The 17,630-nt window shown below is 42.9% G+C and overlaps 1 protein-coding gene across 1 annotated transcript in view; it reads left to right on the top strand.

Moving 5' to 3' along the window:
* Window positions 1-15,941, top strand: part of LRP1 (LDL receptor related protein 1) — a 321,609-nt gene extending 305,668 nt beyond the window's left edge. The window contains exons 80-90 of the mRNA XM_026673900.2: window positions 200-316; window positions 930-1,106; window positions 2,807-2,947; window positions 5,205-5,378; window positions 6,400-6,561; window positions 8,052-8,226; window positions 8,466-8,570; window positions 9,257-9,321; window positions 10,218-10,308; window positions 11,704-11,851; window positions 13,916-15,941. Coding sequence (XP_026529685.1) covers window positions 200-316; window positions 930-1,106; window positions 2,807-2,947; window positions 5,205-5,378; window positions 6,400-6,561; window positions 8,052-8,226; window positions 8,466-8,570; window positions 9,257-9,321; window positions 10,218-10,308; window positions 11,704-11,851; window positions 13,916-14,056 — 1,496 coding nt within the window. The 3' untranslated portion in view covers window positions 14,057-15,941. The remainder of the gene's footprint in view (window positions 1-199; window positions 317-929; window positions 1,107-2,806; window positions 2,948-5,204; window positions 5,379-6,399; window positions 6,562-8,051; window positions 8,227-8,465; window positions 8,571-9,256; window positions 9,322-10,217; window positions 10,309-11,703; window positions 11,852-13,915) is intronic.
* The last annotated feature ends 1,689 nt before the right edge of the window (window positions 15,942-17,630 follow it).

The raw sequence follows: 17,630 nt of genomic DNA, 5'->3' as shown, positions 1-17,630 counted from the left end.
GGCCCTGCTCTTCCCCACCTTCCTTCGAAGCTAATGACACCACCCCTGTTGGCTCCAGTTCCAGCTCGTCTTCCTCCGCAGAGTCAGGCTCCGATGGGGGCATGACACTAATCAAAGCTGGGGACGGGGGACATATGCTTGACTTTCAGGACTTTTGAAAAGTTTAGTATTATAATCGACATTTGTGGTTTACTTGCAGGTCTGGCTGTTGATTATCACAATGAGCGTCTGTACTGGGCAGATGCCAAGCTGTCGGTCATTGGCAGCATCAGGCTCAATGGCACTGACCCAGTGGTGGCCATCGATAGCAAGAAAGGTAAAAGAAAAAAGAAGTAAACAAATCATGCGTGTCTGTGCTTTTGTTTTCATATCTATGCATATCTATATGTGAAACAGAGGAGTATATGTGCGTATATGTGAAACAGAGGAGAAAATATACTTCTGGTGACACCATAAGACCACCTTCTCTCTTCTAGGCAATGTCTCTATTATCTCTTTTTTTTGGTTAACAATGATAATGCAATTATTGTTTTTAAATCAAACGGGCAAGATAAGTCAACTAAAGCAATTCAAACCAGCAATGCTACGTCCCTCTCTCTTTTTTAGAGAAGTATTTTTGTTCCAGAAGTGAAATTTGAATTATAGAAAATTGCCTTCTACTTGCAGTCTTAGAAGTTGTCATCCGTTAAATGTTTTCTTCTTTTAGAGAATCTAAGAGTATTTTTCACTGCAATTAATACAGGATAGGACATTTCTTTTCCTCTTCATGGTAGCAATCAGTAGATCATCGGTTTTTCCCCCCTGTCTTTGTTTTATGGACAGTTATTTAGCTCACCTGGCCAAATTCAAATATTGCCTCCCCCATACTACAACGAATAGAATTGCCCAAACAATCTCTTACTCTTCTTTCATGCTTTTTTTTCCTCTAGGACTCAGCCATCCCTTCAGCATAGACATTTTTGAAGACTACATTTATGGTGTCACTTACATCAACAACCGCATCTTCAAGATCCACAAGTTTGGCCACGGCACTGTCACCAATCTTACCGCTGGACTAAACCATGCCACTGATGTGGTACTCTACCACCAGTATAAACAGCCAGATGGTCAGTTTCACTTCATGGAGTACCACACGTGGCTTTTGATATTATATCATGGGCAACCAAGTACAGGACCTGTGACTCCCCAAAAAAAAAAAAAAAAAAAAAAAAAAAAGAAAAAGCTGTTTCAGAGTTTTAATGTGCTATGTATGGAAGGCGCCAGATTGGGGAAAGTTGGAACATTAGTTAGAATACTACGTTCATTTTTAAGAACAAAACTGACGAGTTAAGTCCAGTTTCGAGAAAGGCATAAAAAAAAAACCAGTGAGGTATTTAAGATATTTCATCAGAAAGGAATGGCTAGGGGGAAAAAAAAGAAAATTCTACCAATTATGGGTAAGGCTATAGGTGTGAGGATAGGGTTGCCATGATTTCATAACTTGACCATCTGCAAAATAGGTGCCAAGGCCATGATAACTAGGCTTGGATTCAATATCTGTATGGACAGAGTTGATTACTGTTATAGATTTACTTCTAGAGGTCCCTGCAGCATAGAAAAAAAGCTGATGAGAGGCAAGAAACTGTAACAAAACAGAGAGATTTTTGCCTGCATATTGGAGGCTCAAACTATAGTTTGAATGCTAAATTACAGCCTGTCAATCATTAGGGCTTAGTTTGTTGGACAGTGGAGTTACTGAACTTTTTCAGATATTTAAAATGCTTTCAGCAGATAGATTTACCACAGATATGTTAAGGAAGCCCTCAGGGATTTAGATGCATTACTTTCCTGTTTCTTTGGAAGAGATTTATAAGAGTAAAATAAGAGTTGTGCAAAATGAGACAGGGGAACATTCAGTTTTTCTCCTAAAAGATTCTGTCTGTCTTTGGAATGCAGCTATTCGTGCATTCCGGAATTGTTTATAAAATTCTGGAAGTACATTAGCTGGAATGGGAAAGGTTCTATATAGAATCGCCAAAACATCAGAGTTGTTGGCTAGATATGTTATGTGCATTCATTTATATTTTCATTTTCCACTCGCATTATTTCATCTTTGTGGAATTTGCTCGCTCTGAATTTTTACATTAATCCAGACAGATTATTGGCTAAACTGGAGAAGATGTGCTTTTTCAGGGTGATAATAAGCAGATATGTTAGTCTAACGCAAGGGTGTCAAACTCAAGGCCCGGGGGGCGGATCCGGCCGATGGGGTGGCTAGATCTGGCCCGCAGGACCACCCTGGAAACAGCAAAGGACTGGCCCGTGGTGTGTCTGCCACCGAAAACAGAACTCCATTTTCACTGGCAGAGGGTTGCAGGAGGTTGTCACAGCCGAAAACGGAGCTCGGGTGTCCATTTTCGCTGGCAAAGCACTCAGGCTACCATAGGCACCCCCCGACATGAGTGATGTCAAGCTGGCCATGCCCACTTTGGCCATGCCCCCCCGCCCCCCCAAGGTCAAACACAACGGTGATGTAGCCTTCAATGAAATTGAGTTTGCCACCCCTGGTGTAATGGATCGTCAAGAAATAGAGTGTGTGTGGGGGGGGAGGAGAAATGATTAGCAGAGACTCTGAGCCAGGAAAACACAAGCTGGATTGTAAAAAAAACTCTTCCGAAACCAAATGAAAAGAAGGCAGTCCAGAAGCTAGAAAATCAAGTTTGCTTCCTGAGGTTCTTTTTCCAACCCTCTTTGGATACCAAAGGATAGAGAAAGTTTTACTTGAGACCTCTGCTGAACTCTTATATTTGCTGTCTTTTCTCTCCAGTGACCAACCCATGTGACAGGAAGAAGTGCGAATGGCTCTGCCTCCTGAGCCCCAGTGGTCCTGTGTGTACCTGCCCCAATGGCAGGAGGTTGGACAACGGCATATGTGTGCTTGTTCCTTCACCTACTGTCTCACCTGTTGGTAAGTCCATCTTCCTTCCGAGCTCTCTGTAACCGGGTCCTTTAGGCTTGAACTTCATTGCCCTTTAGTGCCTTGATCCTTCCCAGTCATCCCCTGGTAAGACATGCGAGACGAATACTTTAACATGGTGAGTACCATCGTTGGGGTTTCTTTATTGGACAGTGGAAATCAGATCAAGTATTCCTTCACCAATTGAAGGTGATGGCTGTGAGAATCCCCCTAGATGGATTTTGTGTGGTTTCTTCATAGGGTCGAAGGTGCGAAAATAACAGCAGTGTGGAAATATGCCGAGTTTGCATTTTAATCATAACGCTTTGTATGGAGACGATCCAGACTCAGTGGCTTTTTCCAGTTTAGGGTTCTTTTTCAGAAAGATAATCAAGAAAACGTTGCGCTTGACCTAACCCAAGATGGACAGCTCAGGAACCGTGTACCTTTCTCTTCTTTTCGAAAGGAGAGCTCAGTTTCATGATGAAAAGAGAAAAGGGTGCACCGTGCAAATGGGAGGAGTTGGAGAGGACGGAGAGCCCAAAATAGTTTAAACCTGTTTAATGCTTAACAGCAATTTTGTTCTGCCTTTTTACATAAATGCAGTAGAACACTGCACACAAGTGTCTTTAGGTAGGAAATCAACAAATTTCAGTGACTTTGTTAAAAATATAAAACTGCAGTTGAGGTTTACAAGCAGTTACATCCTCCTGCCTTAATGTTCTTTTCACTACTGCTGAAGTTAACAGCAAACACAACACTATGAACTAAGCTGTCCTATAGCTTTCTTGCCTGGTGGGCTGATGCTTCTTATGAAAAGCATAAGCCGCAAAGCAAATCTACGTGCCACAAGTGTATAGAAAGCTATTTCAGGTCCCAGGAGAACAGTGAGCCTCTTCTCTGTTTCTGACTTCCCCTTGCATTCTTTTATCTCTCGTGGAGCAAGTAATGTTGTGTTTTCAGTCTGATCGGGAAGAGCAGTACGACATTCTCATACATAAGCAAGATAAATTGTTTAGGGTACTTTACAATCTTACCACCAACTTATTAGTTGCAAGTCGCTTGATAGAAGAATCAGTACCTTTGTGCTTCCACTTAAAAGTTTGAAGATAAAGACAGTTCTACATATGGCATGTATCTCATGGGATAAGAACCTTTACTGAGAAGTTTCTTGTAAGAATTTCATAAAACTAAGAGAATATTTAGAATGAATTCTTCCAGGTTTGACCATATAACCATAGGGAGATGCTTCAGTCTTCTGCTCTGTCCAATTTTCCAAAGGCTTCCAGCAGATAAGGTCTTTCATATTTCCTGCTTCCTAATATATTCCAGGCATTGAACTTGGTACTTTCCACTGTGCCGTGGATCCTGAACATTGGCCACTTGCCCTGTAGCCTGTAGAGGGATGCTGCTGAGAATTCCTTGTGGACTCTTGCATACTTCCGTTGATCAGTAGCTGGCCATAGAGTAGTTGTGTCATTAAAAATGAAAGTAGTAATTTCTATTGAGGATCTGTGCAGTATAAAATTTATATGTGGGCTGGAGTTATTTATTTTGAAATTGAAGCCCAGTCCCCGGCACAGGAACATCTTTTATATTTTAACTTGCTCTCAGTGAAGCGATTGTCTATAATGTCTACTCAAATCTTGGGCTTTCTTTAATATGGATGAAGAGAAACTTCTTCAGATCTTGGTTCCTAGAACCCGTGGTTGCTTAATCATGCCTTCTTTCTGTATGTACAGAACTCTGGGAAATAATCCTTCTGTAACATGGGTTCTAAATCCACCTTTAGCTCTGAAGGCCTAGGCAATTCCCTTTGCTCCGTGAAACCGTATACCTCAACACAAATATCTGCAGTGTGGAAACATTAGCTCCCTGCTGCCACTTTCCCTCCTCTTCCTCTCTTACTTTTCCACAAGTCAATTTGGATAGTAAGCTTTTCAGAGGAGGAAGTTATTAAAACAGTGCATAATAGCAATAGCATTTAAACTTATATACCGCTTCACAGTGCTTTACAGCCCTCTCTGAGTGGTTTACAGAGTCAGCCTATTGCCCCCAACAATCTGGGTCCTCATTTTACCCACCTCGGAAGGAGGGAAGGCTGAGTCAATCCTGAGCCTGGTGAGATTTGAATTGCCAAATTGCAGAGAGCTGGCAGTCAGCAGAAGTAGTCACAGTAATGCATTCTAACTACTGCGTCACCGCGGCTCATAATAATAAAAAGTAAGGAGGACTGCTTTTTCATGTCTTTGCATGCTTTATTCTTCAGGTCCAACCACTGACACTTGCGATCTCGTTTGCCTCAATGGGGGCAGCTGTTTCCTCAATGCACGCAAGCAGCCCAAGTGCCGGTGCCAGCCACGTTACATCGGTGACAAGTGCCAGTATGACCAGTGTGCCAGCTATTGCCAGAATGGAGGCACTTGTGCTGCTTCTTTATCTGGTAAGTTGTTGTAAAAATAAGAGTTGGATGCCCAGAATTTATCAATACAGGGAGAAGAAAAGTGGAGAGTCCTTGGCTTACAATACCAAAAAATAATAATAATACAGTACTGCTCTGTTGGATACAAATGCGATTGGACACCAACATATCCCTCACTTGGCTGCTTATTTTTTTCTACTATCGTTTCCCTATATTTTAAACTACAGTAGTCCTCAATGTTACGACCACAAGTGAGCCCCAAATTTCTTTTTGCTAAGTGAAACATTTCTGAAGTGAGTTTTGCCCCATTTCACGACCTTTCTTGCCACAGTTGTTAAGCGTATCACTGCAGTTGTGAAGTTAGAAAGTCGATTGTTAAGTGAATCCGGCTTCCCCATTGACTTTGTTTGTCAGAAAGTCGCAACGGGGGATCACATGACCCCAGGACACTGCAAACGTCATACATATGAGTCAATTGCCAAGCATCCGAATTTTGATCACATGACATTGGCGATGCTGCAACGGTTGTAAATGTGAAAAACGATCGTAAGCAGCGGTGCGATTCAACCAGTGTAACAACCAGTTTGGTGAGGGTGCGCGCACACATTCCGCATGCTCACCGGAACTACCAGTTCACCCGAACCAGTCTGAACTGGTAGAATCCCACCCCTGATCATAAGTCCTTTTTTTCAGTGCTGTTATAACTTTGAACAGTCACTACATGAACTGCTGTAAGTCGAGGAGTACCTTTGTTTCCCCCCCGAAGGCCTTATAAGTTACATATATTCTTTGTCTGTAGTTTCTCTGTGGAGTCAAATCTTCATTGATTGGCTACTTTGAAAGTTGAAAGTAGTTGAAAGTGGATGGAGACTCGGAGCCAGGGAAAACATTTGACAGCCAAGATGGGCATTCAGTGAAATGCAGGGTTTGCCTCAGGAATTCAGGATACAGCCTCGCAAAGCTTTTTGTTCTTTGCTGGGAATCCCCCTGCCAAAATCAAGACCCCACTTAATCGACAATCTCTTTCTTCCCACCCACCCAGGGATGCCAACATGCCGCTGCCCCAATGGCTTCACTGGGTCTCAGTGTAACAAGCCGGTGTGCATGGATTATTGCCTGAACAATGGCAGTTGTACAGTCAACCAGGGTAACCAGCCAAACTGCCGCTGCCCGGACAGTTACGTTGGCGACAAGTGCCAGTTTCGTAAGTATTCCCAGGCAAGCCTTAAAAGATGTCCTGAGGGTTTTGAAGGGCAGAGTCTGCCCGTCAATCGCTGCCAAGAATACCTCAAATTCTAACCAGAGGGAGGAAGTACAGAGAAACCAGTTAGTCTAGCCAAGCAGTCTTTCCCCTGACTTCCAGGAAGTTGGAGCTGAAATCTCTGCCTTGCCTCCTTGGATCTTTCTTGGGGTCGGTAGCAACAGCGAAGGTGAAATTGGATGGAGAATATATGCGTTTCTCGCCAAGGATTGCTGTAATCTTTCCATTCAATACAGAGTCATTTTGCTTAACCTATCACTAATGTAAATAGGCACATTTGGAGTGTGCTTGCAATCTTGGGACGCATTCACAGTCACTAGGCCAGGGGTGTCAAATTCGCGTTGTCACAGTGGCATCACATGACGTGTTGGGCGTCAGGTTTCCAAGTGATGAAATCCATTTAAAAAGAAAAGAAGGAAGTCCATCTTCCAAAACAATTTCTTTTATTTAGGAAAACATCTGTTGTAATTCCGGATCTGACACAACCCGGAATTACACCACATAATATCGGAAATTAGATACAGCCCCCAAAAGTCACATTCCCCAATGGAAGTAAACCAACGTTTCCTGGTATCATCAATCTGCACCTCCAGGTCTCAGCATAGTCAGCTTTTGTTCCCACGGGAAGAAAAACCACCTAGCCTAAACAACTCTCTCTATCTCCACTCCTCCCCCCTTAGGAATGTGGCAAGCCCAAAACCCTTCCACCCATAACCAGCAAAGAGAAAGAAAGAAAAGTAATATATCATAAGGCTAAATAAAATGGCTACGCCTATGTCAATTTCGGGCTTGACATCGGGACTGTTTTTCCCTTCACTAAACCAGGTGGGGGCGGGGCCAGCACGTGACGCATCCAGCCCGCAGGCCGTGAGTTTGGGGGGGCCCTGCTCTAGGCACACCTAGATTTGCACAATGTGGGAACTGAAGATGCCAGAGAACTTTAGAGTGTTCCCTTTCCCCTTTGGTCCATGCCAGGGTTTCTAGAAGTAAATCCTCTGAATTGGGAGGATCTTAAGTGGCATTCCGGATGAGATAGACCTGTTTTGGGATTGGATTACCTTTTTGGAACAGCTTCCAGTTCAGGGGAATTATTTCTGGAAACCACTGAACCATTCAGAGAATGGCATGTTTTGGAAGAGATTTACCACGTTCCTTTTTTGTGGGTGGGTGAAAAAACTAGGACCTGCTAAAGCTGCCTGGAGCATTCTTTTTGCAAATGAGCGAACTGCTATGCACATCCTTAATGTGCTAGCACTTTAAAAAAAAAAAAAAAACACCATTATTTAATAATAACCAATCAGTGGGGTATAAGAGATAAAAGATTCTAAGTGAGCTGGCAATCAGTTGTTTGTGAATCTCAGGCTCCAGAATCTCTGCCGTGAATCTGGAATGAATCCTTTCCACTTACGCCAACATCTCTCTTGCTCTTTCAGGCCTTTGTTTCAACTACTGTGAAAATAATGGCGTGTGCCATTTGACAGCCTCTGAGATTCAGCAGTGTCGCTGCACAACAAATTATTATGGTGACCGCTGCCAGCATGACAAGTGTGATCGCTGCCTCAAGGGCAAATGCTCCATCAACAAGCAGACCGGCAATGTCACCTGCATGTAAGTAGGTGGGATTTGTTGCGAGAAATGCCGATGGGTGTGGAACAAGGAGAGTCCAAGTGGTTCAGGGCTGTAGAGGGAACAAGCTGAACCAAGTGCAGGGAGGGAGGGAGGGAGAAATGGCTAGGGCAGAGGGCAAAAGTCTGTCAATAGGTAACATCTTGCAAAATCTTGAAAGACTGAGAATCGGGGTAAGAAATCCGGGCTCCATTGACCATGCTTCCCTTTGACCTTTGCAGCTGCCCTGATGGCAAGATGGCCCCCAGCTGTTTGACTTGCAACAACTACTGCATGAATGGAGGGACATGCACCATGAATGCTGAAACTTCCATGCCAGTGTGCCAGTGAGTAGGGAGGAAACTTGGAATGAAGGGAGGGACATGCCCATGTGCTCGAGTTAAAAGAAGAGATGATTACCCACCACTTTCCAGAATGATAATGGGTGTTGATTTTCCATGTCATCCTATTCCCCAGTTCTTCTTCTTTAAGGATATTCTTAGTATATTGCCTATTGCCCTATTGCCTTAGATCACCTACGGTAGTTGTTAATAGCAATAGCACTTAGACCTGTATACTGCTTCATAGTGCATTACAGCCCTCTCTTAAGCAGTTTACAGAGTCAGCCTATTGCCCCCAACAATCTGGGTCCTCATTTTACCAACCTCGGAAGGAGGGAAGGCTGAGTCAACCTTGAACCAGTCAGGATCAAACTCCTGACAGTGAGCAGAGTCAGTCTGCAATGCTGCATTCTAGCCACTGTGCCAACATGGCTCTACATAACTTATGTAAACTACTTTATTTATTTATTTACTTACATACTTACTTATTTATTTATATATTTATTTATTTTGCCACCTATTCACCCATGGTGACTCATTTTTCATAATCATAATTCATGTAATCCAGCCCTGATTTATTCTTCTCTCAGTTAGTTTCACCCCAAAATTGCCCAGTGCTCCTGCCAGCATCTTTCCTGCTCAGAGGAACTGCCCTGCTGGGTTTATACTGTGTTTTGCTTCTCGTTCTACAGGTGTATCTTGGAAATGACTGGGGAGCGTTGTGAGGAATCTGTGAACAGCATACAACAAAGCAACCGTAAGTGGAGTGGGGACATGGCTGTCGTAGGGACTGGCGTGTGTGTTGGACAGGTATATTGGGAGGTTGGAGGTCATTTATTTGTAGAAAAAAAATTGATAAGGTTCCAAATCAAACAGACAATGTGACTCATGATGTTTCAGTGTCTGAGAGCCTGCCTCCCACTATATTTACAGGTGGAACAATCCACTAAGATTATCTTTCCAGATCTGATGAGATGGTAGGAATATCATCAATCGGTTTTGGGGGCGTTAGCAAAGAATGGTTCCCCTGCAAAAGTTGCCTTTGAAATGATTAGGAAGATAACTATATTCAAGGCAGAACAGATAATATTTTCACTGTTCTCATTCTTGGAGCTGCTATAAGTTCTGTAGAGGACTGAAGTTCAGTACAGAAGATTGTGAAAATTAAAGGTATATTGCAATGAAGAGTTATTGCAACGAAGAGTCTGGTGGACAGGCAGAGCAATACTGCCACCCCACCCATTGCCAAATTGCAACCCCATCTCTTTGTTATAAGGAGAAGGCGTTCTGTCTATTTGAAGCAATGTGGTTGACTTGTTCCTCCTCTTCTCCAATTTTATTATTATTATCCACATAATAACACTGTAGCGTAAGTTGTATTGAAGGTGCTGGGCTCAAATTCATGCTTAGAAGGCCTTTTGCTTCTGAAGGAAGAACTGGGGTCCCCACAATGTTACCCACTACACCCACTTGTCTCCCATTTGGGAATATACTCTCTCAGATTGTTATCTATTGCTATCACCATTTGGCAGAAAAACGAAGTGATATCAAGAGACATGTGTAAAGAGAAGGTAATGTGGCACACATGTCCAGAGCAGAAGTGAATGTTTTCTATGTTTCAGAGGCAACCAATGTCTCCCTATTTTTTTCTAGGAACTGTGTCTATTGTCATTCCAATTCTGCTGCTGCTGCTCCTAATGCTAGTGGCTGGTGCTGTGGTTTGGTACAAAAAACGGATTAAAGGGTAAGCTTGGGCATTCCAAAACAATGAATGCAGATGGTCTAAGAAGTCCTATATAACTACCATAGTACAGACTGGGTTTCTATCCTTAAATACGGGATTATTTATTTATAAAAGCCAGCTGTTAGACAGATGCAAACCCTTCTTGGCAAAGGTTCAGCTTTGATTATGTCTATGAGCCAGTCTGTTGCACTTCTGTTCTCACCTATGACGCCATTTGCCTTGGGTCAATAAGTCCTTTCAGGTGCCAAATTGGATTGAAGCATCTTGTACTACGGTATATGGTAGATTCATAATATACGGTAGTATCTGGATTGTCTCAGGAAGAAATGGATGGAGAAAGTGTCTCTTTTGCATACTTAGATCTTAATCTGCTGCCAAAATGCATGGATCTTTGACTTCAAGAAAGTATCTTAAGAGAGGAAATGTCACTGAAATATTTATATTTTTACATAATGATAGATAGACAGACAGACAGACATAGGCAGATAGACAGAGGAAGACAGGCAGAGACATCCATACATCCATCATATACACACGCACACACGTAAAGGTAAAGGTTTCCCTGTCCAGTTATGTCTGACTAGGACACAGTGCTCATCTCAATTTCTTGACAGAGAGAAACAGCATTTCCAAAGACATGTTCCATGGTCATGTGGCCAGCATGGTAATATGCCAAAGGCGAATGGAACACTATTACTGACAGCGATGACCTCTGGAACCCTGACAATTAGCTTTCCACCTAAGTGGCACCTATTAATCTACTCACATTTGCATGCTTTCAAACTGCTAGGTGGGCAGGAGCTGGGGCAAGGAACGGGAGCTCTCTCCCTCGAACCGGGCTGTCAGCTTTCCATCTTGACAAACTCAATGCCTTTAACCTCTGAGCCATCACGTCCCCTATATCCAGATTACAACTAAACTTTTCTGTATTGACAGACATTATATTCCCCCCCCCCACCCATTATATGCATAAAAGTTATTCTGAGAGCCAAACTACATTTTACAAATAACACCTTGGATTCCAGTCTCCTATGTTTATAAAATTGGGTAGGTAGAGATATTTCCATGTCCTTACCACCAAATTCAACAATTACCACCAAACTCAAAACATTTTTCCCCTGGGGAAGATATTTGCTGTGCAAAATCAGTACATGCGGAAGAGATTAAGGATCCTTTTACACACGTTCCTTCAAGGCATTTAAACCATCTCAACAAACACAACAAGCACAAGCACCGAGTTAGTGCATAATTCTTCCTCCACCTCCCAAGAATTTGCAGTTCAGGTCCTACTCAGTAATGCTGCATTGCTGGATGCTGGCATCAATGCCCAACCATGGGTGTTTGACACCACCACCACCCCGCCTCCCATTCATTCCTGCTGTGTCTCTCTTCCAGGGCCAAAGGTTTTCAGCACCAGCGCATGACCAACGGAGCCATGAACGTGGAGATTGGCAATCCCACCTACAAGATGTACGAGGGGGACCCTGACGCAGATGACGTAGGGGAGCTGCTAGATGCCGACTTCGCTCTGGACCCTGATAAGGTTTGGAAGAGGAAAATGGGAGCCCCAGACTGCACGAAGATATTGTGCACCCTCATTATTACACGAGGAAAAGCCGCATTACCCAATCTTTAGTCACACATGTTGATGATAATTTAAACAGGTAGTCCTCGACTTACAACAGTTCATTTAGTGACCATTCAAAGTTACAACAGCACTGAAAAAAGGTGACTTGGTCATAAGTCGAGAACTATCTCTAAGTAGCATTTGTACCCGAATGAATAGCTGCAATTGCACATTTTGTGACACGAACACAACAGTTCCCTTCCTATCGCAAGGTCTTCGTGGATTAAAAGAGCCACCCTTGAGGACAGGGATCAAATGCCATTGTGTGATTTTCGCACAATGATGTGGTTGTTGGAAAATAGAGAACCCTTTTCAAACGACCATAAACTTGCAAATCTTCAATCATTTCACCCTACCTACTTCCAATCTGTTAAATTTTAAATTTGCAATTTAAAAAGGTTTCATTTAGTGTTTCTGTAGAACATATCTGGAAAAACGGTGGGAGCCTTGCCTTCTACTGGCTCTGGGTTTAAAATATCCAATTTGCCTGTAGCCTATCAATACTGGATTGGTCGCAGTTTTCCAGATGTTTGGGCACAAATACTAGCCTTAAACTCCCCAGCCATGGTTTTATTTGCACCAGGGAATTGGAGAAACTTTGGTGGCATTATCCTCCATTTTCATGCTTAACCATACAATATGATTTAGTATTGGGGTGTGTATTTATAGTAACTTCAAAAACAACAAGAACTGCTAATGTGCTTTTGTTATCCCCCAAACCAACAATTTGAGCAATGCGTTTTTCTATTAGATAACCAAATTAAAACAGGGGAAGGGGGGCAACTGGATGAAGTGTGGAACACCCGTTAACTTTGGCCAAAGCCTGAGTTTTGGGTTGTGAGGTCTCCCCTTCATCTGAAATGATCCATGCTAATCTCTCCAGGCATTATTGCTGTGTGGTTGGTTTTCCTTTTCACCGAGGGTTGTAACGCCACTCAGAATCGCTCTTTCCAGTGAGGGGGCAGCTAAACTAAGTGATAAATAAAAAGGATGCACGGATTTCAGAAAATCATTTGGAATAAGTGCTTCTGAATGCTCATAAGCACAGCACCACTATTCATGGAAGCAGTGCCATTTTTGTCAGACTTCTTGATGTCAAAAGTGTCACCAGCCAGAAGAAGCTACCATCGATTTATCGGCGTATAACACGCACAGGCGTATAACACGCATCTTCATTTTAAGAGGAAATTTCAGGAAAGCGCCGTTTCACCCCCACTCCCACCCCCGCGCCGCTTCAACCACAGTGTCCCATTCTGCCTGCCTGCCTGCCTGCCTTAGTTTCTGGTTGTTTGGGAGCAGCTTCGGCTGAGAATAATAACTATTCGCCTCTTTTACTCAGCGAAGCTGTTCCGATTCAACCATTAACGAAGGCAGGCAGGCAGGCAGAACGGAGCACTGCGGGCGGGCGGGCGGGCGGGCGGGCGGGGGGGGGTGGGGAGAAACGGGCGCTTCAGGAAGCCCCGCTTCTTTGAAGCAGTTTCTTCCTGTGCTGGTGGAGGAGCGAGAGAGCGACTGACAGAGCTGACCCAGAGAGAGGACAGGCTTCGGTTGCTTCCTCCCTCCCCTTCTTTCATTTGTGTCCTTGATCCCGATCCCAGCAGCATTCACGAAGGCTTCTTAACATTATCGGGCGTATAACACGCATACATCATTTGCCCCCTATTTTCAGGGGGAAAAAGTGCGTGTTATACGCCGATAAATACGGTATTTAAAAAACAAAAACAAAAAAAACAAGTATTATGGAGAAGCTCGAAAGAAATAATGTTCCCTTCGTGAAAAGTGTCGCACTGACATGAGGTCCAAACCTTTTTAAAGCCAGGCTAGTTGTTTTGCCATATTGTGGTGGGAAGGAAGGGAACAACAGTCTCTGAGATGGTGGTGATGCTGGGGATAATATAAAGATGAAGTATCAAGAGAAGCTGGCTTTGTCCTTTTCCCGGCCATCTTCTCACTCTCTCTTTTTTTTCCCTTTCTCTCTAGCCCACAAACTTCACAAACCCAGTGTACGCCACACTCTACATGGGTGCCCACAACAGCCGCAATTCACTAGCCAGCACAGATGAAAAACGGGAGCTGCTGTCAAGAGGGGCAGATGATGACCTAGGCAACCCCCTGGCATAAGGAATGGGGGCAATGGGCCATCAGCCCAAGACAGAGACCAGATGGAAAGAGACCAGATGGGGAGGGAGCAAGAGATACTGTATAAATGTACAAATGAAGGATTATTACTTTTATATGTGAGCAGTATTATTACCTGTATATTCCCTTTCATCTACCAGCCGCTGAATCTCTTGTCACTGGACTCAGGGGTGATTGAAGTTAAGGCAATGTAGGGAATAGGGGAAGAACTGTAAGAAGACCCCACTTTAGGCTAAAGGGCTGGATCTTTTTGCTTGCTGCACAAAACAATCCACTTCTGCTTCTTCTGCAGGCAGCTTTAGGTTGCTAGCCTTTTAAAGTTTTGCAATAGTTTCCCACCCTTCTCAGGATGCTATTGATGAATCAAGGGGGACTTTCTCTTGCCAGAAGTTGGAGATGAACCATATTGAAAAGTGCATGTCTGAAACTTGTAGGGAAGGGGAACATCTTCCTTCCTTCTCGTGCACACTGAACATTGGTTTCGCTGAACGTGGATCACAATACGATGTCAACTCAATGTAGGTTTGTCGGAGAAAAGATACCCACGACAGACACACCAGTGATCCTTTAATTCTGGGGGGGACGGGGGACGGACACACACCATGATTTTAGTTTGCTTATTTCCATTTGTCCCTTTTTCCCCCTCCCTCCACAGACTGATCCATTTGGGAAGAAAATGGGGAGTGGGTCAGTAGCTGCACATCCATCACAAACGTGGGTTGGAGAAAACCCCAGAGTAACTTGTGGATGTACTACTGCATGTGAACTCATCCCTTATGAAAATGTAAGGTGTTTTCCCCAAGGAACCCTCAAAAACCTTGTTCTGTTTTGTGATTCCTCTTTCAAAACAAAACAAAAAACGAAGCCTTATATCAGGATGTCTTAAGGAGCAGATTTCTCTGCAGTGCACAGACATGGCAATACCTTATCCTGGCCTGTTTCTCCTTCCCCTTTGTGCAACAGTTCCATTTGCTCAGTGAGCGAAAGGAGCTGACTCTTGATTTGACCATTTGTCATTAAAAAAAAAAAAACCCAAACCAACCCTTCAACGTTTCTTTTCGGTGTTCCATCAGGTCCTCTCAGATCACCCGAAAGTCCACAAAAGGCCCTTTGGCTACCGAAGAATTGAATTAAAGAACCACTGGTGTAAATGTTCTTCTCATCAAGTGCATTCTTATTTTTTTTCCCCCCAATAGTTTTTCCTGTGTATTTCCAACAATGGCCTTTTCTCTCACAGCACCCAGCCAGTCTAATCTTCTCTTTGCAACGCCTTAATCATTTTTTTTCTACCAATATGATTTTAATCTACTCTTATCCCATCAGCCACCACCCACACTGGTTTTCTCGTATCTTTTCACCTTTCCACTAATTTTTTTTCCCCCTCGAAAGCATTTTATTTCCAGAAATATTTTTGGGGGAGAATTATTACTTTGACTGTATCTCACTTTATTTTAGTGTCCGTGTCTTAAGACTAAGCAGAGTTTACAAATTGTGAATTGCAACAAAGGTCCCATTTCTTCCCCTCTTTTCTGACCTTCCCTCCCTCCTCCCTACATCACCACAATTTCCATCATTCCTATTTCTGGAAAGAGGTTCAAATGTTATTTCAACTTTCATTTCTTTCCAACCTGTTTTTGGTTTGTTTGTTTTTTAAAGATGAAATCAGATCAGAAGTAAATAAGATGAACTAGCTTTTATAGTAGAAATTACACGCATGTAGGGGGGAGGGAAGGAGGTCTCCTCAGCATTTTTTTTTCCCTGGGAAGAGGGCCCAAATGTTTTAATAATTTTTGCCAGATTACTTTACAACTAAAAACAAAACATTAAAAATAAAAAACAGATATTGTTATAAATAAAATTTTTAAAAACTAACGCTTTTAAATATTTCTTCTTTATTTCATTTGGGGCTGATTTTATTCCATGGGAAATTGCAAATTCTGAACAGTTTTGTCGTGTGTAACCTAAACAACAGGAGAGCCAACTTGGTTTGGTAGTTAAAGAACCAGGGTAGAGACTGGGAGATGGTGAGTTCTAGACCCACCTTAGGCACAAAGCCAGATACCTTGGGCCAGCCACTCACTCTTAGCCCTAGGAAGTAGGCAAGGGCAAACCACTTACGAAAAACTTGCTAAGAAAACTGCAGTGACTTGTTCAGGCAGCCACTGAGAAGGCACCAAAACAAAAAAACAAATCCAACTAAATAGCAGATACACCTATCTAGCAAAGCAAGTGGTCTGGGCAGCCTCAGCCAATGAAAAGACCTTGGCGAAGTTTTGCTCTGCTTCAATTTGATATCAGGCAGACAGAGAAATCACCTCCCTACTTGCTGTAAATCTTTTCTCCCTCTCCAAAACTATTTAGAGAAGCTTTTTAAGTTGTCAGGTTGCTTTGTGGAGGTAATAGGGGATGGAATCTAGACTGAGAAGTCAGAAAATATTCCAGAAAATGACATGCCCCTTCTGCACTGTTGGCCATAATGCATGTGTGTGTGCGCGCGCGTACACACACACACACACACACACACACGCAGTTACCAAGAACCAAGCAGGAGTCTTGCTTTTGTTTGATTAATAGCATTCTTCCTCAACTTGATGTCTTGCGTGTTCTCAGAATCCCCTGTCTAGTATAACAAACTTGTAGATTGATGAAGGCTGTTTCACAGAATTTTGATTTCTTCTAAAGATGGTATCCCCAAAGACCGTGGAATGTTCAAAACAGCCTTTATGAAGCTTCATATTACCTCATCTTAAGTATGGATGGAGTATCCCAGTAAACTGTCAATAACCTTTTTTAACATCAAATCTTAGGAGTGATTGTGAGGATAAGGAGCCAGGTGCAAAAAGACCATTCAAGCAATAGCGGCTGAAATTCCTACTGTAGCTCTACGAAATGCAGGACTTCCTTCTGCATCTCACCAACTTTGTCTGAAATCTCTGTCCTGCTAGTCTAGTAATATTCATTTTAATAGGCATTGTATTTCCCCTCCCTTCATCTCTCTTAACAACCCATCACTTGCTTTAGATTCCTATTGTAAGGAAAAGGGTAGTTAGGAAGGACAAAGTTGAGGGAAAAATTCTGCCACTGGCTACCACCGCTCACTTGGATGAAACTGATGGTGTGAAGATCACAAAAGAAAATGTTATTACAAAATGTAGGTTCCAAGCCATATTCCTGTTGGACTCCTTAAAACAGAGGCCTCCAAACTTGGCAACTTTAAGCATAGCTGGCTGGAGAATTCTGGGAGTTGAAGTCCACAAGTCTTAAAGTTCCCAAGTTTGGGGACCCCTGCCTTAAAATGAGGTCTTTTTTAAAAAAAAAACCTCTAGGGTCCCTTCCAGCCCAGTGATTACATGATTATGATCATGGTGCATTTCTCCATTTCTAAATTCATTCTAGCGTTTTCTATTTTTGAACTAAATCTTGATCAATATTGACCCATGTTTTTGATCCACACCCCTCCCCATGTTTCCTCTATTTTGCATGAGCTTTGTGGAGGATCAATATGGTTTGAATCTCCATATTGGTCACCAGGTGGCACCAACAACTTCAGATAAAG

The sequence above is a fragment of the Notechis scutatus genome, chromosome 2, assembly GCF_049901735.1.
Source record: "Notechis scutatus isolate UNSWTSFEM ecotype Mainland chromosome 2, rNotScu1.2, whole genome shotgun sequence".
Lineage (NCBI taxonomy): Eukaryota > Metazoa > Chordata > Lepidosauria > Squamata > Elapidae > Notechis > Notechis scutatus.
The sequence above is the reverse complement of the archived record's forward strand: the minus strand, read 5'-3'. Positions and strand labels throughout refer to the sequence as shown.